At 44.6% G+C, this 19,214-nt stretch overlaps 1 protein-coding gene across 1 annotated transcript in view; it reads left to right on the forward strand.

Annotated features, from left to right (window-relative positions):
• Positions 1–2,485, forward strand: part of LOC138473323 (deleted in malignant brain tumors 1 protein-like) — a 911,582-nt gene extending 909,097 nt beyond the window's left edge. The window contains exon 49 of the mRNA XM_069611989.1: positions 1,528–2,485. Within this exon, the coding sequence (XP_069468090.1) occupies positions 1,528–1,777 (250 nt within the window). The 3' untranslated portion in view covers positions 1,778–2,485. The remainder of the gene's footprint in view (positions 1–1,527) is intronic.
• The last annotated feature ends 16,729 nt before the right edge of the window (positions 2,486–19,214 follow it).

Raw genomic sequence — 19,214 nt, forward strand, 5'->3', positions numbered from 1 at the left:
ATTAACCCAGGGTATACAGAGCCAGTGTAACAGCAGGAAACTGATGACGATGACTCCAGCTTCAGAAGACGTAAAACAGGGCAGGGTGATATCCAGGAAAAAATAAACCGCAGAACCTACAAGCTGATGGCGTAAGAACTCCAGGGGACTGGATCAGCAGGGAATCAGGAGGCTAGATTAGTGATAGCAGAAAACAGTCAGGAAATAGAAGACGAGAAGTCAAGAGTTCAGAAGGCTACCAGGAGCAAGCAATAGGACCTGGCATCATAGAAGCATTGAGAGTACCCTTCATAAGCAGGGATTCCCAAAAGCACCCGGAAGTACTTGGCAGCCATTTTGAAATGGGATAGATCTATGGTAAATTATGGAGTCCTATAAGGTAGTACAGTCTTAAGTATACTTTCACTATTGGGCCAGTATCATAATAATAACTATTATAATACCAATAATAATATTAGAAATAATAATAACATTGTAGTTGCTGCTTGATTTGGATGATAGCTAGATTGGCAGTTTCAGGTTTGATAATATTATAAGCTCACGGTTCAGCACCATGGAAACAGCGAGAGATCTCAGAAATGTTTACAACCCCGGTTGAGTGTTGAGGGCACCAAATTATGAAAAGAAGAGCTGTAATCTTGAAGACTATGCTTGGCCTTCCAGCTCACTGCTGGGTAAGTAAACAGAGCAGGAAGTACTTTGTACACAAGTGACATCATGTGTTCTTTGGCATGGTTGTGGCAGCAAACACTGCTATGTTTTTGGTGTGGGTGAGTCCTATCCACCGATGGTTCGCCTTTTGGCTGCGGGGCTAGTATGGCTGGCGGCGGTGCCTGCAGCGGCTGGTCCTCAATCAGAGCAGTAGGGCTTTGCAATGCAGTCCTTGGTCCTTAGTCCCCCGGCTTCTCACCCTGTGCAATGCAGTCCTTGGTCCTTAGTCCCCCGGCTTCCCATCCTGTGTCTGTGTCAGAATCTAAAGTCCTTTCCCCTGGTACATGGCTGTTATCAGATCACTGCCAGAGAAATCTTGTTTCATTGGATATTTTTCTTGAAAGCAATGTACAGTTTTCTATATCTACAACAAACTGCATCTCATTTTAATTGTATAATCTTTTCTTCTAATTTCCATTTTCTTCTGGTGCTTTCCTCCATGTAACCTTTCTATCGCACTACCTTCTACTCGTCCTCTTCCCTCCGCCACTCCTTTTCACTGATCACCGTTCCCATTTCTTCCGTCCCTTACATCATCGGTCCGTTCCTACTCTTCCTTCTTCCAAACCTCCTTCCTACCCCCTTCTCTTCTTTCCGTTTTTCCTCCTGCCCTGGACTCGTCATTCCCCCTTACTCCCTCCCCCTTGCTTCCTTTCATCACTCCTTTTGTCCTTGCGCTCTTCTGTTTTTTCTTCCTACATTATTACTTTCCTCCCTTCCTCTCTTCCCTTTGTCTCTTAAACCCCCATTTAATTCTTCTTTTTTATCCTTCATTTAATTCTTTCCCGCTTGCCTTCCTTTTTTCTCTTCCACCAGGTGTGTTCGGGATTCCACATATCAAACCTACTTCTCGCCGTCCGCAGACAGTGTTCGCTTCTCCTTCCGCGCCTTCAATTTTGTGAGACCTGGCTCTAGCGTCTACCTACGCTGCAAGATGGTGATCTGCAGTGGGCTCGACTACTCTTCCCGCTGCCGCCAGGGCTGCCTAAGGAGAAGCCGTAGGTCGCTAGGACCGAAACATCAAGAGACAGAAGTCATCGTTGGGCCAATCATATTACTGGGGTAACAAACCAGAAGGAGAAACTTAGGCACTGAAGTGACATCATCCCATCATCCATCAGGCCTGGACATTGTGTGTATGCTGTGCTTTGCGCTTGTGTGAGCGCATTTAATGATTTTTACTTACTCTGGCTGAAACCTGGGAGCTGCAAACATGGGCTAAAGTATACTGAGCTGTTACTTGAGCTGGAGTGAAAGTTCAGTGGATTGCCTGCCTGCCTGCCTGCCACAGGGGGCAGTGTGTAGCCACTAGGCCAGTGCTTGTGATTCCCAACCAGGTTGACTCCTTCCCCGATTAATACCATTACTTCAATCTGACATGAGCAGTCACAACAACTGTTATTTAAGAACTACGAGGCCATCTATTTTGTGTAAGAGCTGTGTGGTCATTATTACCATTATTGCCCTGACAGCACTTAGGTTGCACCTACAGTAGGTGCTTTACAGCTATATCAGTCACTGCATTTAGCTGTCAATACTTTTTTTCCAAGTTCAATGCAATCACTGCATTCATTGTACTGCACCTGTTTCATTAACACCATGCCATGGTCTGTATTTAAATCTTTCTGGATTTACAACATATTTTATGAAAAAAATCAAATTAAATTATGAATGTAGAGTTAATTTACATGCAATATAAATCATGAATGATATGTTTTCAATCCACTTCTGATTTTGCAGGCTGCTTGATAATAAATACAATGTCATAGCTGAATTGGTGTAGTGTGTGGAGTTATTTTGAAAGCGGCTGCATTCTAAGAAAAGACAGAGACCAAATCCAAATGGATGCGGAGCGAGTCAAGATCACAGAAAATATTGTGTTGTGTCGTAGTAGCATTTTGTTTGGTTTTTACTACGCCAAGAGACTCCGTTTGCTGATCACGTTCTGATAGATGGAGTCTGCAAAGTACTTGGAAACCCTCATGAGGGTGGTGTGGAGGTCAGCAATAGAAATGCTGACAGCTTTTGCACTCACAGAAATGCAATCCTAGATTAGAATCCTGAGTGCAAATAAGCTCAGGGTGGGCACGCCACTACCCATCTTTTCATTTCTGACAATTTTGCTTGTTTTAGAATGAGTACAATGGTTTTTGAACTGTACTTATGAAGAAAGATCTATACCACAAAAACACATCTTTAATACATTTATCTGAAAATGAATCTAAACTTTGAAGACATGGACAGTAGAGTGCTGCTGTGTTTTGCATACAACACTAGGCAGATCAATAGCAGACACACCCAAACAAGCTCAAGATGGCCGCCATGTTTTCCAAAGCAATTAGTTACTTGTTCTCAGCTGATCATCATGAACAACATTAAGACTTTTCCATTGATAGCTGCGTAATTCCCTAGCCACATGTGCGTACCACGTGATGCCTCTGGTGCCTCCGCAGAAAAATGCTGTCTCAGCAGCTTCCACATTTTGCTCTCTGTGACACACTTACTATCAAAGCTAGTTTAAAATAATACATATAACACCCTGTTATATAGTATATTTTGTGGAAATAAAGCTGGGACTCGAGACACAAACCTGCTGTGGAGTCATTGGGTTTGTTCCAGGAAGCTTTATTCACATAGGTACACATGTACATAAATCCAGTTTCTCTTGTAGGTATATAGAGTGGCACAGTACACAGGACAGGACATAGTTACAGAGTAGACCCACCGGCCATCCTTCACACTCCAGCTCAGGCCCCATCTGACACACTCAGAACATTCACTCACAGATCCACCCAACATTCTCCTGAGCTGCATTCATGCATTAACATTCTGACATCAAGCACTCCAGGCCAGTGACATAATACAATACTACATTACAACACACCCCATTAATAAATCGCTCTGATATTAAGTTCAACTATAACAGCTGAAGAGAAAAGAAATGTTTAAAGCCTATTCTAAATATTAGTCTGAAAAGAAATGAATAGTTTCATGTGATCAGAACGAAAAAATAGGTTTGCATCTACATTCCCCCTGTGTATACTTGATATGCAGCACATAACAAAGTTATACCTCCTGTGTGTACTTCATATGCAGCACATACCAATGTTATTCCCCCTGTGTGTACTTGATATGCAACACCTACCAATGTTATTCCCCTGGGTGTACTTGATATGCAACACATACCAAAGTTATTCCCCTGGGTGTACTTGATATGCAACACCTACCAATGTTATGCCCCCTGCGTGTACTTGATATGCAACACATACCAAAGTTATTCCCCCTGTGTGTACTTGATATGCAACACCTACCAATGTTATTCCCCTGGGTGTACCTGATATGCAACACATACCAAGGTTATTCCCCTATGTGTACTTAATATGCAACACCTACCAAAGTTATTCCCCTGTGTGTACTTGATATTCAACACCTACCAATGTTATTCCCCTGTGTGTACTTGATATGCAACACATACCGAAGTTATACCCCCTGTGTGTACTTCATATGCAACACCTACCAAAGTTATCCCCCTGTGTGTACTTGATATGCAACACATACCAATGTTATTCCCCTGTGTGTACTTGATATGCAGCAAATACCAAAGTTATTCCTTACCCTGTAGTAGCATCACGCTTTTCATGGGAACCGTGTCAATGAAGACTGACTTTTACCAATACACACAATACAATTTAGGTTTCAATATTCATCAGGGAATCAATCTCTTGCTCTGTATCATTGTTATGTCATCCCTATCATCACTGTGTTCCAAATGAAACAGTCTACTTTCTCCTACTACTAGAGGTCAGGTGGTATACATGCTAACACTCACCCTAGTAACATGATGTCTTCAACAGCAAATAATCAGCCCTGTTAAAAGAATGAAAATAATTGTTAAAAATATGTTTGCTGAGTTGAAAGGTTTATCTTTAACTCTTTCAGTCATTAAACATAAAATATGGAAAGGTGGCATACCGCGAGGGATCTGAACTGAATGCTTTCTAGAATGTAAAATTGCTTCTCTAGATCAGTAATCTTTTAACCTTTGGGTAATATTTCTAGGAGGTGTGCAGGCCTGTGCGGCAATTGCACTGACCACTTCACTGTCATCTCATAAGTCAAACTTACACACTGTGAGTTTCCATTGCCCAGAAAATGTTATGTGATGTTAGGCGTGATCAGGAAGTGTATGTCCAGTGAAGGGGTTCCACTGACTCAAACGCAACTATCATTTGCCCCAAATAACTCAATCTCGTGTATGGGATTGTTGTTGACCACCCATCCCACCAAATCATATGTTCTTACCAACATTATCTGACTTGACTCTAATTTCCTCATTGGTTGCAGCTGAGGAGGCTTGAAAGGCCATAATAACCAATGTATTGCCAACTCCATCCAGACATTCTGAGTTCACTCCATGACACTCAGCAAGAATCGGGCTGGAGGTCCAGAAGCTTTAACTTGTTAGACATCACAATGCACAAACCAGTTTTAGAGGCACCCTACCTAATGGCCAGCCAGTATCAGACATGTCAGGGCTCAGATCCCTTCGTTGGGCCCCCGCGCTTGGAAGGAGCACAGCATCGTTTGACAGCTCCAGGCCATGTATTTCCACAGGAATTTTAGACTTCTCTAAGAGTTCTTGTGGCCAGAGCTAATTGTGTTCATCTTCAATGATCTTGAGTAATTGCTCTTTTGGGAAATCGTGAACACCTGCACAAGCAAAGTCCCACTCTAGAGCCTCTCCAGCCAGCGTGACAATCCAGGTGAGGTTCGCTAGCAGCTTCACGGTGTCTGTCTTCAGAGCATAGGTCGTTTGTAGTTGGACGATGTTTGTACCTGTATTGATCATTTATGACTCAGTGATAAGTTCAGTTGCCTTTTCGAACTGACCTAAATGGTGACATTGAGGCCCGTGTCAACACTCAAAGCTGCAAGGGCTGCATTTGCCCCATCGCGTGCCCAATATCCCGATCCCCCTATATCCGGAAATCCCTTCATCCTGATCCCCCTACATCCCATATCCCCTATATTATGATCCCCTTATATCCCGATCTCCTCTATTCTGATCCCCCTATATCATGATCCCCCAATATCCCGCTTACTTCTTGGAGACAACAATAGCTGTCTCCTTTGAGCCAGTCAATTGCTGTACCCCAGGAGTAGGTAGAACATTGTGAAGTGCCCTGTAAGCCAGGCAAAGGTAATGAGGCATTCATGAACGTATGCCCAAATCTGTGGGATCCATAACATGAGAGACAGAGAAATGACAGAGAAATGAATATCTGAGCAAGAGAAATCACCAAATCCATATGGGAGAAAATACCATAGATGAGGTCTATCTGTGCAAGCGCTTTCCATCACTGTCTAATTATTCATAGTTCATTGAGTTATTAGGTAATAGAAGGAGTTATTTAGATCCCTCTGCATGTTCCTGGTGTAACCACTATGCACACTGCTTCTGAGAAATTCACTTGTGTCAGGTTTAAGTTCAGCTGATCACCCGGTGGAGCAATTTCTCACATCATCGCCTCTCTCTTTGAGTCTTTCTTTCTCTGAAAAATACAAATTGGTCACACCATATGAGTGCAAGTCTGAAACATGAGAAGGTTTGGGTCAACGTATTTCATCAGAGGTAGTTAAATCACTTGGGAATGTGACTTGGACAGGAGAATGAATGACTGGTGCTGCAGTCAAATAACTTTCATTTATAGCCAGGGAATTGCCATAGTCTTTATCTGGCATCCAACTGCGAAGAGCATGGCATGCAGTGGCAACTTGACCCTCTTTACACAGTGCGGCTGCCGGAATGAACCCTAGTAACAGATCCACACCATTATGCCAGGAGCAATCAAAAGCACAACTTCCCCCATGCCAGGACATAAAGTTTCTTTTCGCAGACCAAACCCAGCTCAGATGAATTGCTTGTAGTCTCCTGATCAACCGTTCCAAGTGGACCATTGCTTCTTCTCATGAAGGCCGGTTGCAAAGTAGGAGATTGTTAAAAATATGCCAACTATTAAAAGCATGACCTTGACTCTTAGGTGGCACACTGCACTTGGGGTGTGTGTCATATGTATAGGTGGCACACTGCAGTTGCAGTGTGTGCCATATGTACAGGTGGCCCTGTCTAATCTTCACAGCATTGTCTGTTACAAGAAGAACCTGCGAGGGCAGGTGCCCCCTGGGAGGCGGCACTGTCTTCTGGACTAATTTTGCATCACTTTAAGGAGAATACTTGAATAAGCACTTCCGACGGGTATCGATGACGGGAGGTCCCTTGGACAGCCCAGAAACACTTCATGACGGTTGAATTCTGTTACTATATTTGCTGTGTTACACTGTTTTTGCTCTGTGGACCTCGTGGAGGAAGCGCAACACAAAAAGCCAGGTGTTTGTAAGCACAGCAAGCTTCGCCCTAGCAGATGTTGGGCGGCACAGCGGATGGCGAGCACGGGTCAGGAAAGTGTGCTGAGGGGGAGGGTGGAAATTAGACTGTGGTGGAGCAGGAGCGGGCCATGAAGCTGGAAAGAGGGTGTGGGGAACCCACGAAAGTGGAAGGAAAGAGGGGAGATAACACAAGGAGCGGCCTTGCAGTAGGCGGCATTCCCCAGATGACCTTCTGCAAAGTTGCTCTTTGAAATGCAGCAATCAGACATAGATCCATCTTACACATGCTGAACAGTACCAGGACAAGATCCCAATAGCCTCTAAACCACTTCAGATCCATTTCTGAGCACAGATTGGCCAAGGCGCTCTTCAAGACTCCATTCTGCCTCTCCACTGTATCAGCACAGCTTGGCCAAGGTGTTCTTCAAGACTCCACTCTGCCTCTCTGCTGTCCCTGCACAGCTTGGCCAAGGCGTTCTTCAAGACTCCACTCTGCCTCTCCGCTGTCCCAGCACAGCCTGGCCAAGGCGTTCTTCAAGGCTCCATTCTGCCTCTCCGCTGTCTCAGCACAGCCTGGCCAAGGCGTTCTTCAAGACTCCATTCTGCCTCTCCGCTGTCCCAGCACAGCATGGCCAAGGCGTTCTTCAAGACTCCATTCTGCCTCTCCGCTGTCCCAGCACAGCTTGGCCAAGGCGTTCTTCAAGGCTCCATTCTGCCTCTCCGCTGTCCTGGCACAACTTGGCCAAGGCGTTCTTCAAGACTCCATTTTGCCTCTCCGCTGTCCCAGCAGACCAGGGCTTGCATTGTATTTGTAATGGAGAACACAATTCTTTTAACAACTCTCTGGTGAAGTGGGCGCCTCTATCATTATTTATGCTGACAGGCCTCAAGAACACACCAACTCTTGAAGAAGGTTCAGGGGTTTTCATTAAGATTTTGGAGGAGGGGCCCCTCTCTCTCTCTCTCATCTCCCATGGGGGTTTCTCTCTCTTTGCCAAGGCATCCATAAATCACTGGTTACCGTGATTTAATTGTTGCAATTTTCGCTGCACCTATTTTCACTGTGGTGTTTTCACCTTGGACGTTTTTTCTGATTTAAATATATATATATTCAGTGAAAAAAACGTTGTTAAAGGGACGTTATGGTTAAGTTGCGCTACTAAAAACTTATGAAATTCAGTGAAAACACTTTGTTAAAGGGACGTTATGGTAAAGTTGCGCTACTAAAAACCTATGAAATTCAGTGAAAAAACTTTGTCAAAGGAACGTTATGGTTCCAAGTAAAACCGAAAAACCCTTGAAATTCGCCAGTTATGGTAAGCTAAGCAACCATAACTCGCGCCACCACCGTGCACTGCTAAGACTAACACCCAGGACATCAAAGATGACATCACATACATTCATATTCTGAAATGCGGCGCGCTGTGTGTGTTGTCTTCCGGGTTCTGTGTAAAGTCGCGTACTACTGCAGACGACTGGGCGCGTTTCATGACGCACCCTGTAACGTCACGGAGAGAGGCGGGGAATATGAATGCTTTGATAATATCAGGCTTAGGGGCGGGAGATATGATTTAGTGTCGTAAAAGCAAGTCAGCCAGGTCAATAGCGCCAGTCATACGTTTATCACATAATGTCGACGCACACCAGCCGGATTTATCGTTTCTTTAGTGGACAAAAAGTCGCTTGACGCCCCTAGGAAATTGTATTATTAGCGGACAAAAGGAGTGCTCTTAAAACACTTTCACCCTGACAACGAACAATACAAAAAACGTTCTCAGAACACCCCCATTTTGTGTAATTGCAACCATTTCGGGACACTGCGAGTGTTCTTAGAACACATTCAACTAGACAGATTACAATACGGACAGCGTCCGGAGGACACCCCCAGTTTGTGTATTTACGAACAATTAAGTGCACCGCGAGTGTTCATAGCTCATTTTTACCTTCCTTGCGAACAAAAATGACACATACTCCGTCCTCTAAACACCCCACCATTTAGTTTATTTACAAAATGTCAGAACAGCCGTGTTCTACGCGGACAAATCGAACGCAACAAAAAGGTCTAGCACATAAAAAAACAAAGCATTGAACCTATCTTGTACTCCCCCACCCTCCCCAAACACACTTACGCGGTCGACTGTGAATACAAGATGGCGGGCGCCACAGAAAATCTGACGCGCTCCACGCCCCTCGCCGTCCAATCAGCGAACACGTCGCATGTCCGCGGACATGACGCAAGCCCACGGGCCAATCGGGGTGCTGTCCGCGGAGCGAACAGGGAAGTCCGTCCGCGAAGCGAACGCAGATATCACTAATTTTTTTGCCTTACATTTTGGTCATTTTTAAAACAACTACTGGACGGATTTACACCAAATCTACAAAAGCACGCTTTTGGGACCAGGCCGCCGCTCCTGCCGCAAATTTGGTGTAAATCCGTCCAGCGGTTCGGACTGTAGCCGTGCGCAAAGTTTTTTCCCATTATGTCTATGGGAAAAAAAAATGTTTTGGGACCCCCCCTACAACTTTGCCCCCCCTGGACGAATCCTCACCAAACTTTGCCAAAAATTCAGAGTGACCCAACTACTTTTTTTGCAAAGTTTGGTGAGGATCCGTCCAGGGAGAGCGAAGTTATAAGCCGCCCAAAAAGTGCTCTTCCTATGGAAACAGCAACTTAACCATAACTACATGGCCACTACCGTGGCCATGTAATATATATATATATATATATATATATATATAATATATATATATTCGTTATAGGGACGTTATAGGGACTTTATGGTTAAATTGCGCTACTAAAAACGTATCCCTTTACTGAAAAAACTATGCTAAAGCAAGGTTCTGGTGAAAGTGCCCTACTATAAACCTATCAAATCCACTAAAAAAACGCTGGTAAAGGGACGTTATGCTTCCATTGCCCTAAGATCAACCTAGCGAGTTCAGTGCAAAAACATTTGTTATATGGACATTACAGTTACTTTGCACTAAACACAACCTATCCATACTATGCTTACAAATAAAACCAAAAACCCCCAGAAATTCTCCAGTTATGGTAAGCTAAGCAACCATAACTTGTGCCAGCACTGTGCACTGCTAAAACTAACACCCATGACATCAAATATGACATCACAAATGTCATTGATGACATCACTGATGACATCACATGTGCATTTACTTTTCCTGAAAAGCCTGCACAAGGGATTCTCTATGTAATGTTGGCAGAAAACTATCAGAGGTCATTCAGAGAACTATCATGAGATACATCATTCATTACACAATGCATTGCTTTAAACATCATTGCACTACAGAGTTCTTTCCAGTGTAGGAGCCAACTCATGCAGAAATGTACGCATTGCCTGCAGCATGCACCATAGAGGATCAATATTCACATTTTCGACACGTTGGATAGTAAAATGATGAATGCTCTTGTCTCAGACTTTTGCGTACTGTGAAACATGGAATAAGTAGCTAATAACGCCTCACTTGCAAAATATTTGCACTACTAGACACAAAACATAAAGACACCACAATGCACACAAATACGCCCTACGCCCATACACAGGGAAAGTAAAGTAGGCAAAAAAGCAGGAGTACTACCGGAAAGTGTTGTTCACCTAACTTGTTTATGCACACAAATGATTGCTGTGTTGCAGGCTTACTTCTTCCCTTACGTATATGTATCACATGCTGTGACTGAACCCTTAGGAAAGTAGTGTAAGAACATATGACAAGGGTAAGATCTGCAAGCATAGTACCTTTTGAAAGTTTAGTTCCTGACTCTCAGTGAAGAAAACCTCCTGCCCAATATATGTCAGTGAACAACAAAAGAGGGAACTAGGCATGTGATATAATCAGTGATGTCATTAATAGCATTTGTGATGTCATCTTTGATGTTATGTGCGTTAGTCTTAGCAGTACACAGTGCTGGTGTGAGTTATGGTTGCTTAGCTTACCTTAACTGGCGAAATTTCTGGGGGGTTTCGGTTTTACTTGTAACCATAGTATGGATAGGTTGTGGTTAGTGCAAAGTGACTGCAACGTTAGCTTTAACAAAGGTTTTTCCACTGAATTCGCTAGGATGTTCTTAGGGCAACGGAAGCATAACGTCCCTTTACCAATGTTTTTCCAGTGAATTTGATAGGTTTGTAGTAGGGCACTGTAATCAGAACCTACATTTAGCATTGTTTTTTCAGTAAAGGGCATACGTCTTTGGTAGCACCACTTAACCATAACGTCCCTTTAACAATGTTCTTTGTTAGTGAATTTCATAGGTTTTTAGTAGGACGCTGAAAAGGGAACGTTGCTTTAGCATAGTGTTTTAATTAAAGATGATAGGTTTTTAGTACCACAACTTAACCATAACATCCCTTGAACAATGTTTTTTGTTAGTGAATTTCTTTTTTTTTTTAGTAGGGCACTGTAACCGGAACGTTGCTTTAGCATAGTGTTTTCTGTAAAGGTGATAGATTATTGGTACTGCAACTGAACCATAACATCCCGTTAAGACATTTTTGTCACTGATTCCTTGTCTGCCCTCATGACGAACTTGTGGGAAGCCCAAATTCCCCTGTGTACATATCCATTTGTGCTAGCCCTTCCCTTGCCTAATAGTGTTGGTGTATCTTAGAAATTAAAGGAAACTAAGTGTTGGTGAGATTGTGAGTGGGGTTTCTTTTTGTGTTAACACTGCATGGTGAATCTGTGCCACACACTACTGGCTGAGATAGCTGCTGGTGAGCAATATGGAGGTGTCCTAGGGATACTGCACCTGGCCGGCGTATGTGCAATCACAACGCAGTTATCCATAGGACTGCAGGACTGGCTGCATGGCCGCATCTTCTAATGCACTTTTAATTACTCGTGGGAGCACACGTCTATCTGTTGTACAACTGTGCCCATACCTAGGGCATCCTCTGTGTGCTGGTAACAGCGATCCTGTCACCAGCCCTACAGATTGATACGGTAGGCTACCCCATTTCAAGTAGTCCTGACAACTACAAGGGTTGCTCTGCAAACCTACCAATTTTTCACTGCACCATGCCTGGCTGTATGAGGCCCAATGGAAAACAAGGAACAGCAACCTCCAGTGTACGGTGGGCGTGTTAAATGTCACAATAGTTTGAGTGATGTGCTACTTGCCTTTCCATGACCCGTGAAACAGACGCACTGGGCCTCATTAGGAGTCCGGCGGTAACCTTGCTGGAAATTCCGGCAGGTTACCGCCGGACTCGTATTACCATTCCGCCTCCGTGATTCCCGGAATCACCGGGGCATTACAACCCCTGTGACCCAGGAATTCCGGAGGCGGAATTTGGTAAATCACCATTCCCATGGAGTCCGATAGGACTCCATGGGAATGGGGAAGTGGAAACACCAGCACCATCGTGTGATGGTGCTGTTGTTTCCACGTCCGTCTGCAGGACGGGTGGTGTTAAACCCGCCAGGTCAGACCTGGCAGGAATGACACCTCCCACCTGCACAACTCGAGATTACCCGGTCTGGAAACAACGGTGGCAGCAGGTTTACCGCCACTGTTATTTCCAGACCGGGTGACTCGTAATGAGGCCCACTGTCTCTGCACTGAACACTGTGATGGAAATTGTCAAGGGTTCTCCAGCGGGTCGTAGAGTTGGAGAAAACATTTAGCTGCAGGTGTGACAGTCTGTAGTGAGTCTGCAAAATGTCAAAGCTTGTGCCGCTTTGTCACTAACATGTTAAGAGAAGTAAGCAAACAGCAGAATCTTCAGAGTGCAAAATATATAAGTGGTGGTTAGAAAAGTACTGTAATTATCTTCCTGATCCACGTATTGAAGCTGCATTTGTCATTGTTGTAATCATTCTTGCATTTCAGAATTCATTCATCTCCGTCCATGCTAGTCCTGAGGCTAACGACATACCATGAAGTGTCCGTACTGCATGTGACGAGAACTGCAATAGAAGCATAAGGGAGCAGTGGGCACAGTAATACTCTTCCAACAATGCAGTAGGGTAATTTCATGTACAGCATTCTCCACATAGGCTGCGGCCAACAACAGGGACATTCCTGTAGGGCACTGGAGCTTTAGAACATCCTTGCAGACCATGTGCTGTGCTAATGACCCTTACCTGCCAAAGGGCATTGTACTGTGCATGTACTGCGATGCACTACTCTGCAGAGGGAAGCTACTCGGAAGTGCCTGGGAAGGGTGTGTCCGGGAGCATAACAATGACATGCGGCTATTTAAGTGAGGGCCACCCAACATTTCCCTCTCTCTACACGTCCCCTATTGTATCCCTGTAGGTGCTGCCCCTTCCGTACCGGCCCTTGCCTTTCATTCCTTTGGTGGTGTCTGTTACAAGACCAAAATAAATAGAAATCAACTGGAAAAGGAAAAAAAGTTAAGTAAAGAAATCTCCTTTCAAAGTTGAACAATTTAATTGGCAATGAACTGATGTAGAGCGCCGCGCACCATATACGCTCCACCGATTGTGAGCTAAATAAAGGGAGGCGTGCTACTGTGGAAAACACTGTAGTGGAATCGGGAAGAAAGGGCTCACTGTAGAAAGACTTTCTTTACATGTTGCAGTGGGTTTTGAAGAGTTTAAATGTGCAACACCTAATACAAACATTCTTCATATACTTCCAAGAAGGGCAGCCAGGCAATTTGAATAGGGCGTGCAGAAATTAGAATGGCAGCAATATTAAGAGGAACGCTATTTGTGGGGAAAACTCTTTGTGCTGCGAAACGTCATATTGCCATTTGTAAATTACGACATTGGTACATATCCTAAAAAGGCACAAATAGACTTCCTCCCAATGTACCGTGCATTCTCCATTTCCGGACCAAATGAAAAATAACTCAGCGACATCGCTGTCTGCACAATGGGATAAAAAATTATGCAGGAGATCAGAAACAGACGCATGACCTGGGCAAGCGCTGCCTTTGGCGCTAAAAATTGTGAAACATGTTGTGCAATTTTCCCTCCACAATGAAGAACAATAATGTCATCATGATTGCGTGTCATCAAAGTCTCACACAGACAAACCAAAATCAGTCACTTCATTGTAGGTACTCCATAGGAGTAATAATCCACATGATACAATCCAAAATGAGCAGCCACTGCACAGTCTTTTCCATTCATTTTCAATCAATGAATTTAGAACTCCCCCAAAAATCATACGCTGTGGCTTCTGTAACACACAGTCATAACTGCATCCTCCGCATTTCAGTCAACAAATACACCGTGTCCCACAGTCTGTGTACAATCCACACCCAGAAACCTTATTGATCAATCCCGTAGCCTCCACAGGCCCAATTCTATGGCCGCAATCTGCAAAAGGGGCGTAATTAACAAGTGCAACCCTGCAACTATCGCAATGTCTGCAGACTTTTCGTGCTGTGCGCGCGTGGGACTGGGGGCATAAATGTCAACCAGGGTAGGGGACCTTGTTAGTAGTGGCAGCTCTAAAAAGAGCCTTTTTTTGTTAATTTTTTTTTAAAGGTGCTTCCATATAAACACCTTTTTTTTGCGGGTTTTATGAGTATTTTTGTGTTTTGTAGCTCAGCTCACATTCTTACAATAGGGTCTTCAGTGCAGCCTGTAGATTGGAAAACAAAATATCACTGCTACTGGTTGACAAAGAAATTACATTAGCTTTGAAGAGGTGTACATATCGAGAACCAAAGTTGTTGTTCTCACAGGAGAACATCCCAGCAGCACTCAAGAACTCACACATGCATCTGTTGATTACACCCCTCCGACTTCTGGTTGGCGACAACAATCATTGGAATAGTCCCATACTATTTGTGGTGGTATACATGAAAAAACCACCTTCACAGTGGGAAAAATGTGCTTCACTGCTTTCATCAACTTCTTCAGTTGACGGTAGACACGGGAACAAGCCATGTAACCCAAATGCAATGCTCAATAGTGCACCCAAGCTACTCCTCACTGATGAGCCCCAACAAGGGTGAAACATGTTTGGGGATGCTTGTGGTCTCGTGCAGAAGGGATGTGACCTAGCAGTTCGGGCTGGACTGCCCCTTTTGGGGTGGGGCCAAGCCTGATTTGCATATGGTCTTTCCCCTTCTGTAATGGCTTGGCAGGCGAAGAACGATGGTCTGGAGGGTTGCCCCGAGCAATGCCAGTGGTTAAGATTCAGTCTAAACCTTCCAGCCATCACCTCTTTGTTTTTGCAATAGTGCACAACCACACCATATACAGTTGCAAAAGTGGCCACTCGTCAACATTCTGCAAATACACCGCCGAAATTGCGCACATCACCACAGCCCCACAAAGGATGCACTCCCTCCAAATTGAAATCTCATTGAAAGCCTTTTTGGATGGCATACTGGAACAGATCTTCCACAAAGGCATCACCGACTACCAAAACAGTGGGTCTGTCCATCTCTGCCTGCCACCCACACTGCACAGAGCAATGGAAAAAAATGGTGCTGCCCTTTCCTGTGACGCACATCCTAGGCACCTGATTGGACAATCCCCACAGTCCCATTTCCATTGGCCAGCATGGTGAGAAGTACAGAATGTGGCACGTGTGCTTTCCCAAATACCGCGAGGGCCGCGCCCCAGGAAAGCAGGACCAGTACTTCTTCCCTTTCCACTATTTGTTGTCCATCACTGCCTCATTGGATACTGGTAAAAACTAACACACGCATCCACCAATAGCATTCACGACGTTAGCATTTAACACTGTCAATTCTGTAATTCTGTACAACACTTAATTTGTACCATTGCACAATAAGCCACCAAGTGTTGTGTCATTGGAAAGAACAGGCAGTGGAAAGTTCAGTAAAATAAATCTAGAATTGTGCATCAACATTCATCCACATGAGCACCCATAAGCACAAAGTGGAGGTGTGAAAACCTTTTCTTCAGTATGTTTACAACTCCATTATAAGTGCCTGTGCGCATGGTATCTGCAAGTGAGCGTCCATTACGTTATTAAAAAGGAAATTGTTTTTCTCCCATCCACTACCGTCAAGTGCAACTGCAATTGTATATGCTTGCAATGTTTCCATTTACCCATACCACCCATTGCAATATCGAACCGGGAAATCTCTTCTTTCCCCACTAACGCATATCCTACATAAATCGTAAAAATATGGCACCACAACCAGCACTGAATATATGTTACCAACCGAAAGCAACGTCCAAAAAGCTCAATGTCTACACAGCTGTGGATCTCTGTAGGCTGCAATATAGCAACAGCCTTGTTGTAAATTCTGCCTTCTTGTACTCTGCCCTCTGTAACTCATCCAGAAGAAGACTGCGCGCCTTGTGCTTTGCTGCAAGTCCAGGGATCGTTTGTCTGTGGGACTGAAATGTCTGCATTCGCTCCCAGTAGCTGGGAAGAATAAGGTCAAACCCCCCTGCATTATGCACCAGGCCATCTGGGCCCTGGGGCCTCAATACATGCAACTCTCACTTCCTAAATAGGTTAGTGCTCGAGCTCTTCCCTCATCCGCCTCCAACTCCCTCAGGGTCATACGCTTCAGCAACCAATCCGTTGGCATTAGATCTCTTTCCTGGGGCTCCTCAGCAACAGCCTCCCTGCATCCCTGAAGCTTGAGGAGAATCATCACTGGTTCCAGAAGCACCTCAAACCCTTTCTCTTTGCATCTGCGTTATGTCCTCCTATCCCCTGCTGACTTCCTAGCTGAAACGGATTCTGCACTGCTTACCTGGCCACCCTCTGATCTCGGGCCCAGGAAACCTCCCCCAGGCAGTCGCACCCCTGCACTGCCTTTCTGGCAAACCCCGCACTTGGGGACTGTGTTCTGTATCCTTAACAATTCCACCACCACCTGATGGCTGCACTTACCCTTGCACTTGTCACCATCGGCCCATTTTTTTTTACTTATTGTCATTGTTTCTGCTTCCCATGTACTGCACTTTCTCCTCCCCCTCTCCATACACTTTGGTGATCTCAATGACACCTGCCCTAGTAGGTTTGCTGTCTCTGTCTCCCCTCTGTTCCCCCTCCATTGCCTCGGCGCACCTTCAAACACTTGTGTATATGCGCAGTATAAATGGCATATCATACAACATTACATCATATGATATTATACATACATTGCATTCATGACAACAGGATGCCTCCCACTTACATTGTACACTTCACAAAATGTTTTTCTGCAGCACCCACCTTACTGCAAACTTATGAAAAATGATTGCAGAAAAGTAACACTAGGTGTATGTTAGCAACTTCAAACAAGTACATAAGGTGCATGCATAAAACAGGATGCCTGCCCCTTACCTTCCACACTTCCACCATACTCTTCTGCATTTCTCTGTAAAAAGAGACCTTCTACCACAGTTTTTCCATACACACCACAACCACAAACCTTATTGAGCAATCTGTTTGCCTGCCCAGTCCCATTTCCATGACTACCATCCTGAAAAGGTCTGCATGTGGCACTTTTAATCCTGACACTACAGCAGAATCCGCTGAGGTATCGTACTAGGAAGGGGGGATTTGGGGGGAAGAACTGTGAAACAGGTTGTGGGATTGGGTCTGTATTAGTCCATCGTAAAAGATCTTTTTTTAAAATGTTTTTGTATGTGCTTACAAAGAGTTTTTCTTGGTTTTGCTCTTGATCAGATTTTTTCTTTCATTTTCCTCCTTACATTGTTAAGAGGATTGTCTTCAACACTTGTTGCACAGTGTAAAACAAGACAGCATTCCCAATGTTGGTGAAAAAATGCCATTTGCATGGAACCATTGCAAATTTCGTTCATTAATGATGTCATAGTCGGTGGAGAAAATCCCAGCAGAGGACATAAATTGAAACATGCTTCTGTTAATGAAACACCTTCCGACCTCTGGCTAGGGACAAATTACACCGGCATGGTCCCATGCTCCTCTTGATGGTATGCTTGAGAAAACCACATTGGCAGTGGGAAAAGTCTGCATCACTTCTTGCATCAACTTCTTTAGGCGACGGAGCAAACGTCCACATGACATGTACCCCAAATGTAGAGCTCCATAATGCAGTACGACAACATCAACAGTACCCACAAAGGCCACACATCTGCAAAGGTTACTCATATTGCCGAAAGTGCCCTCATAGACAGTTCCCCAGAAAGCCTCCACTCCTTCGAACGCAAAACTAGCAGCTATGCCTCTTTGCGCAGCATACCTGTACAGATTGTGCACAAAGGTATCGCCCACCATTAGGACTCTATGTCTCTCCATCGCTGCCTGCCACTCTCACTGCACAGACTGATGGGGAAAAATAGTACCAGCCCTTCCAGTGAGGCAAACCCTCGACACCTGATTGGCTAATTCCCAGATAGCCATTTCCATGCCCACCATGCTTAAAAGGGCAGGATGTGGTACATGTGCTTTCCCATCTACAGTGAGGGCTGCACCCCAGTAAAGCAGAGAAAGCCCTTCATCCCTTTCTACTGCAGTCATGCATCCAAGGCACTAGGCCCTCACCATAGAGAACACACCATAGTACACCCTATGTTTAAATGCTCATGTCATGGGCAATTCACTTCCCATCTGCAATTGAGGGTGCCAGCTTTCACCCTGGCCACATATTTGCATGCATGGCTGCATAACGTTGTGTTGGGTGTGCTGAACGGTATGTAGGTGCCTGTGTACATTGGCCATATTTTACATGTGTGCTGCTGAGCACTTTCTTTCATGCCCCAATATCTTAATGCACTTCATAAACCAAGGGTCATACAAGGGACTAACCATAGCAAATGCAAATGGTGACATGTGGCTCCCTAGTGTGCAACAGGCGCAATGATCTACACCATATGCTAATCTACGCCTAGCTGATCACTTCTACTGTTCTACCAAGGCTACAATGTCCTCCACAACCATTGTGTAAAAGTCACCAACTTCAAAGACATGCAGAGTTAAAACTTCATGCCTGAATTGTGTTGTGGTAGCTGTGGAGAAGGGCTATGCTGTTGAGTGCATGGGCTACGTCCTACGGCCTTTGGCCATGCACCCAACACTCTAGACCTTGCCCAGACCCACCACAACATAATAAAGCCATGAAGGCGAACATGTAGCCAGGTTCCATAATTCACAAATGCAACATAGGCACTTCTACCCAACCGCCACCCCATAATACAGCAATGCATGCAAACATGTT

This window comes from Ambystoma mexicanum, chromosome 8, assembly GCF_040938575.1.
Source record: "Ambystoma mexicanum isolate Mex_15411 chromosome 8, UKY_AmexF1_1, whole genome shotgun sequence".
NCBI lineage: Eukaryota > Metazoa > Chordata > Amphibia > Caudata > Ambystomatidae > Ambystoma > Ambystoma mexicanum.